The following is a 6,791-nucleotide window of genomic DNA, read 5'->3' as shown; positions in this document are numbered from 1 at the left end:
CAGAGAACTGAAAGCCTGATTTGTACGTGCAACAAGCCACTCCATATTAAATCCATGGAGTGTTTCACTTTCCTCAATGTTAAAAAAGCAATTTGTTTCCAGACAATGCAGAATTAGTTCAGTCTTCACCAAAAAAAGAGCTTTCCTCCATATTTTGCCTGTTACCCACAATGAATTTCCAGAGAGAACAGCCTGAACTCCATGCCTGTATCAGATTATTAATGCCATGGGCAAAATCCAAAACAGTTTGACCACTCTGGAAGTTTTCACTGGCACTTCCTCTCTGACAAACTAAATATTGCCACCTACTGACCGCCAAAGCCTGAACTTACAAGGATTTTTTTTATTTCCCACTTCCAGACACAATGCCCAAGACACACAATGAAGGCTGTTACAGCCCAGATAAACCAAAAATTGATGTCTGATATTCTGAAATATTGTTGTTACTTGGTTTTGTCCGCTGTTACTTGTGTTTTTTTCCCAGTGTTGTAACTACTTTAAAATGTGAAATTTTAATTTGAGGTTTGATCTTGCAACATAACTGTCAAGCACAGTTTTACAATAAAAGGCCCACTGTACATAACAGACACCAAGCTTTATAACAGCATCATATGTTTTAGGTTTGACAGTCCAGGGATGAGCTTGAATGCTGTGCTCCAAGTAACTCAGAAAAAGTAACATCTGCAGCTCCAAGATTTTTCCACACCTGTCACTTGACAAATAAGAAAAAACCCCATGATTTTTCCCACATCATCCAGCTCCAGCAGCACCAAAGATAAAACTAAACCACGACTTTAATGATTCCTTTATATAATTACATTGCCCAGCACGAGATGTCCGTACAGCCACCAAAGCGTGTCACAGTGTGTGAACAAGGGTTCTGTTCCTCAGCTGCTGCACGTACTCCTTTGCTTGGTCAAAGCCAGTCCTTGGGGGCTCTGGAGGAGGAGGAGGACCTTCCACCAGCTTCACAAAGTAGTGGCACCTGCTGATTTTCATCATGCCAAACATACCCTTGCCGTGGTACCGCATGCGCTTCACGTAGCGGCCCCTGCCCGTCTGCGACTCGGCTGAAGGAAAGAGGAGAGGGGAGAGAGGATTATTCAGTCAAGAACAAACTGCTGCAGCTGCAATAAAACACCTGTACTGCCAGGGTGTTTTTCATGGCTGTTTCTGGAAAGTTAATTCTACTCGGGGTTCTCCCCTCCATCTTTCTTCTGTTACATTTAGCAGATCACTGCCACGGAGGAGCCCGTGAGCTGCATTAACGCCCTTCAGGAGCACCAAAAAGGTGAATTTAGAAAGCAGGCACACCAAGATAAATATGTGGTGAAGGACAAATCACCCTGAGCACTTACTAGATTATACAGCTCTTCTGAAGGGGGTATTCGTTTCGCTGCCTTTCAGTAGTTTGTCTCATGAATTCCTGTGAAGTCTCACAGACTTCATTTTCCCTCCTTTCTCCCTCTATTGCATTCATCACAGGAATTTTCATTATCTGCACATCCAGTCCTGCACTACAGCTGAGCCTTCTTGTGGCAGAGGCCTGGAAGGCTCCAAAGAATTCTAATCAAATCTCTCTACAGTCCAGGTGACTTTAAGCTTATGAGGTCAGTTTAGTAAAATTTATCCACTATTAGACAAAATGGGATTTTTTTTCTTTGGGCCTCAAAACACCTAAGAGTAAACATTTAACATTTTTCTAGGTTAAAAAGCACTTCAGTTATTACAAGCCTATCCTGCAAATCTTCCACAGATAAGTCCTTTTATTAAGAAGTTTACTGTCATTACCCATTTACTTTTATACTGTGTCTGATGGAAGTTTAACTTTGATCCTGCAAATCAAGTTGTACCAGTCACAGACAAAACTTCCAGCATCTCTGACTGGCAACATTAAAAACTAGATACCATTTGCTTCTTGTTGTCCAATCTTTCATATTTGTGTCAAGCACCTTCCTTTTCAGGACCTCCTGTTCAATAGGGAGGAGAAATTCCACTCTCAGGTTGATATATCCATCTTAAAAATGCTGCAAACATGTGCCTTTCATGTTTTGGTGAAGTTAAGTTTAGCAGAAACTCTCCTCTATTCACTTCTGGTGATTTCAAACATCAAAATCTCATTAAATATAATGCATTTTCATAGGCTAGGATAGAGTAGGATGACATTTTTCTAATGCACTAAATTTAAAAAAATGTACCTATGTGTAAATTTGATTTGAATTCCACATTGTGATTTCTTACAGCCATTTCCTGTGCTTCCAACAGAACCTGTAACAAAAGGAAAAGAAATGGAAATATTGAGGAGGAATTTAAGCAATGCTATTTCTTATCTCTAGATAACATGAAAGAAATTGCAAGTTTAAGTCAGTTATAGAAAAAAAATTTTATAGAGATAAAAACTGTTAAAAGACAAGCATCTTTTACATAAGGATGTTCCTTGCATAGAATGAAAAAGCCTCAGGATCCTTTTATTACATTTTTGGGGAGGAAAGGGAGTGGAAAAGATAGTTTCCATCAGCATTTGTCAGCCTCCCATCCACGGACCTTTGTATAATTAAACATCTGACTAGAAATAAATTCCAAGGTGGGCAAAATGAACTTGATCCATTCAATATTTTCAGCTAATACAGGACATTATTTCCATAATCATACCAGAAACCAACACTCAGCCAAAACAATGAGTCATTTGAGAATCCAAACTACTACAATGTATTCAAAGCTTTTGTGCCTTCACAGACCTCAGTCCTCTCCTTAATAATATCCCTCATCTCTCACAGTTAAGAACCAAAGCACACAGATGTGGCAGCCATCAGTGACCAGGATCTGCACCTTTTACCATGAACTGACCACCAAGCACTGCTAGAGAGGACACCCACATGGAATTTATCACCATGACAAATCACAACAGCCAGCACAAGTGCCCCACCATATTCATTAATCACAACATTATATGACAGCAACAAAAATAAGTTGTTAGAATGTGCTCCCAACAGGCCTACTTGAAACACAAAACCCCACAGAAGTAGGAACACCTCCAAACTTCTGGTGACAGGTATTGATTTTACAGTTTTCTGGAAACCAGGAGTGTTAAAGAATACTGCTATTTACCTCTTTGATCACCTTTGCTCCCTTTTTGTCACTGAATTCCAACTGAGCGAGAGCCTGATCAATGGACATTCCTTTTATCTGCAATCAAAGTGTTAAAATTAACTTCTGCATTTACTAGTATTTCCTTTCTCTTATTCAGAAGACATTACTTAAATTATACTGCTAATATAAAAATAAAAATACTGTTGCTTCCTTAATTACCATTTCTTCAGTGTAATACCTTACAGCTAGGCCAAACTACAAACAGCCATTCCCTGGCCAGATCCATGCTCATCCCCAGAACTCTGCTATAAAAATGCTGATTAAACTGTGATTAAACGAGGCTGTTAAGACAAAAACAGCAATTAAATTTTGCATTCTCTCAGGCACAGTACAAAATACTCTTTGCTTACCAATTTTGCCAGATACCACATCTTATCTTTGCTGTATTTAATTTCCCTCCGACAGTGATATATTTCCTAGGGGTAAAAGAAAGTTAAAGGATGAGTAATTTTGCTGTGAAAACAGGAATAGAGCATCTATGTCTGCTCCACAATCCATGTTCTTACTAGGAATAAAATAAGAATGGCTCTGCCTACTGTGAGAACAGCACATCAGGCATAGCTTTGATATTTGAAACTGAAAGCACCAGAAAAAGTTGCTGGCACATAGAAAAGTTTATGACAGTTTATAAGCAGAAGTCCCTGAAAATGATAATCAGAAGGTTTATCACCTCTTTTCCTTTCTTTCTTTCTCCTCACTTGAGAAGCAAAGATTGACACACTCATTCAGCCTTAAAAATATTATCCTGCTGACAAATTAACTTACTGGGAGAGCAAGTACACAATATTACCAGAATTAACTTAATTAGCCCTTCAGAAATGAAGAAGGTTTCAAGTTTGATTGGCACAAAGAGCTGCTCCACAGACCCATTTAACATTATTACTAACAGGGACCAGCACAGCTGGTAGAATCTAACACCAACAGGAATTTGAAAGAGATGGCACTCTTGATAAACAGGTAAAACACTGATTTAATAAATGAGGCTGACAACAGCTGCATTTTCACACACACTGCATCAGTCAGCACAGTCCACAGCAGGGATTTCTGTGTCCTAGGCCTCAGTGTTCACAGGAGCAATCAATAAATGCTCATGGCCCACACAGTACACACCTAAAAAACCCATTTCTTTTGAGATGGAAATACTTTTACTTTGCTGAGCAGTGTGTCTAACAGAAGCCACAACACACCAATTCCTAATGAGGAAATGTGGTAACAGTGGAATTCCAGAATATCAGTTTTGGGCAGTACAATTTCTACCACCTTGTAGCTCAGAAACTTCTACAAACAGAGGCTGGGCCCCTTACAGCTGGAACCACACACTGAGTATGTGATCAGCTCCAAGTAACTCAAATATAATTTAGAGATGAAAAGAATTCCAAGTGATATTAACTTCTACAGTACAGCCAAACTGAATAAAATCCTAAATAATGAGTGAATAGCCTTTCAGACTAGTGCCTTGTGCAGACAGTGACAATCTGTTCAGAATTTCCTAAACATTCTCAGGTGCATCCTTACAGCTGGTCTGCGGGGCTCTCCAGGCAGCTGGGGAGGGTAAACAATCCTGTTTTTCTTCTCCCACTTCCCAATTTTCTGCAGACACGTGCTTGTGCTTGTGTGGATGCATGACAGAGAAAAAAGGCTTCCAGATGCCAGCCACCTGCAAGACAAGACCACAGCCTCAGCTGCTGAACACAAGAGTTCTGTCTCCCTGCCCAGTTTATCTGGAAAATTGTGAACTTGCTGGCTTGAAAATGAGAACAAGCACATTTGTGTACTCAAACCTCCAAACTTTTAAAGTCCTTCACAGTTTATGCTGAAAGGGCTTTTTAATTCAGCAAGAAGACTCAAGCATCTTAAAGCAAACCATGAATATTGGAATGAGATTTCACATTAATTGTCCTCAGATTGTCACACAAAGTCATAGTCACCTCTGTCCTGATGCTCTCGTGGGGTTCAGGACTCACACAAACCATTTGCACCTTTCCCAAGGTACTTTCCATACTTAATTATCTTTTACCAACATATTTAGCAGTGAAAATTTCTGTTTTATCAAGGGACTGGGTATCTCAGAGCATCAGAGCTTTATAAACATTGTGAAATTTGAAAAGAGAAGTGTTTTAAACTACATTCAAGACACAATCCAGTCAACACAAAACCCAGACAGCTGAAGCAATAAAATTAGTTTCCAGGCAGTTTGCTCGCCTCAGATTCTGAAAAACCCAGCTCCATTTTGCCCCCTGCTGCCTGGATAAAGCAGCAGTGGGAGCCACTCGTTGACTACAAGAAACAGATGAGTCCAAGACCAAATACTGTGAGTTTTACTGAGCCTTGAAGGTGTTTGTGTGTGTGGCCAACCCGTGCAAAGCCCCTTAAAAAGGCCAGGCAAACAGAGAATGGTGCTCAGCTTCAAAAGGGCAGTGGACACCTCTGCTCACATCCTGCAAGCAGAGATCAGCATAATACAGGGATTCCCATGCCATGGAATATTTCTTCAGGTATTTGCAGGGATGCAGGTGGCAGTAGCAGTGCTCCTGCAGCACAACTACGGGATTCCCCCAGCATGAGGGGAAACTTCAGCACCAAGGAAAGCAGAGACAGCACAGACACCCCATTACTGTGACCTGAACTACAAAGGAGAGAAAATATGGGTGTCCAACAGAGAGAAGTGAGGAGGAGACACCTCCATCATGGCACAAGCTCTGAATGCACAGAGAGACATCACAGGGGCAGAGAGTGACACAGAGCTGTGTCTGTGTCTCAGCTCTGAGCACGGAGCCGTGTCTGTGTCTCAGCTCTGAGCACAGAGCTGTGTTCCCCACAGCTCCAGGGCTGGGTGAGATGGCCCAGCCAGGCCACCCCAGCCCCAGGGACCCAAGCAGGGCAATGCCTGCCCACGGCCCAGGGCGGCAGGGCACGGGTGACAGAGCCACACTCACCTCTCTGGCCGTGCCCAGCTGAGGAGACCCCGCGCACAGGCAGCACCTGAGGGGAAGGGAAAGTGAGCGAGGCCTGAACAGAGCCACAAAATCACAGAATGGTTGGAAGGGACCTTGAAGCCCGTCCAGTCCCACCCCTCGCCACAGGCCGGGACACCTTTCACTATCCCAGGCTGCTCGGAGCCGCATCCAGCCTGGCACTGAACGCTGCCAGGGACGGGGCAGCCACAGCTGCTCTGGGCACCCTGTGCCAGGGCCTCAACACCCTGACAGGGAAGGATTTTTTGATAATATCTAATCTGAACCTACTCGCTGCCAGTTTGAAGCCATCCCCCTTATCCTGTCGCTCCAGGCGCTTGTAAATGTTCTCACTCCATCACTCCTGGGCGCTCCCTTCAGACACTGGAAGGCTGCAACTTGGTCACCTCGAATCCTCTCTTCTCCAGGCTGAACAATCCCAATTCTCCCGGCCTGTCCTCATAGGAGAGCTGCTCCACCCCTCCGCTCAACCCGCGGGCCTCCTCCCAAGCCGACCCTCCCAAACCAGCGCCGCGTCCCCTCAGCCTCACCCGCGCCCAGCGCCCAGCGCGCCGCCATCTTCCCAGCCCCGCTTTGCGGCAGCGCCCGGGGCGGGCGCACGGGCGCGGACGCGGTTTGCGACATTTTGCGGCGGCGTGCGCGGCGCTGGGCGGCAGCGCCCGGGGC

At 43.8% G+C, this 6,791-nt stretch overlaps 1 protein-coding gene across 1 annotated transcript; it reads right to left on the bottom strand.

The window, feature by feature from the left end:
- Positions 1-776: 776 nt before the first annotated feature.
- On the bottom strand, positions 777-6,749 carry MRPL22 (mitochondrial ribosomal protein L22). Its single transcript, XM_063413897.1, has 7 exons — positions 6,656-6,749; positions 6,087-6,132; positions 4,666-4,807; positions 3,501-3,566; positions 3,109-3,186; positions 2,199-2,268; positions 777-1,070 (listed from the first exon to the last, which is right to left on the bottom strand). Exons 1-7 carry the CDS (start codon positions 6,747-6,749, stop codon positions 859-861), a joined length of 708 nt encoding a protein of 235 aa, XP_063269967.1. The 3' UTR covers positions 777-858.
- Positions 6,750-6,791: the final 42 nt, after the last annotated feature.

Source organism: Prinia subflava, chromosome 16 (assembly GCF_021018805.1).
Source record: "Prinia subflava isolate CZ2003 ecotype Zambia chromosome 16, Cam_Psub_1.2, whole genome shotgun sequence".
Classification (NCBI taxonomy): domain Eukaryota; kingdom Metazoa; phylum Chordata; class Aves; order Passeriformes; family Cisticolidae; genus Prinia; species Prinia subflava.
This window is presented reverse-complemented; position numbering and strand designations above follow the sequence as displayed.

What these genes read in the sequence shown, in the direction of transcription:
- MRPL22 (XM_063413897.1), bottom strand. Translation starts at nt 6,749, where the DNA reads ATGTCGCAAACCGCGTCCGCGCCCGTGCGCCCGCCCCGGGCGCTGCCG. An exon ending in GCGCTGGGCGCTGGGCGCGG is followed by an intron (nt 6,133 to 6,655) that starts GTGAGGCTGAGG and finishes CCTTCCCCTCAG; the next exon opens with GTGCTGCCTGTGCGCGGGGT. An exon ending in AGCTGGGCACGGCCAGAGAG is followed by an intron (nt 4,808 to 6,086) that starts GTGAGTGTGGCT and finishes CTTGTCTTGCAG; the next exon opens with GTGGCTGGCATCTGGAAGCC.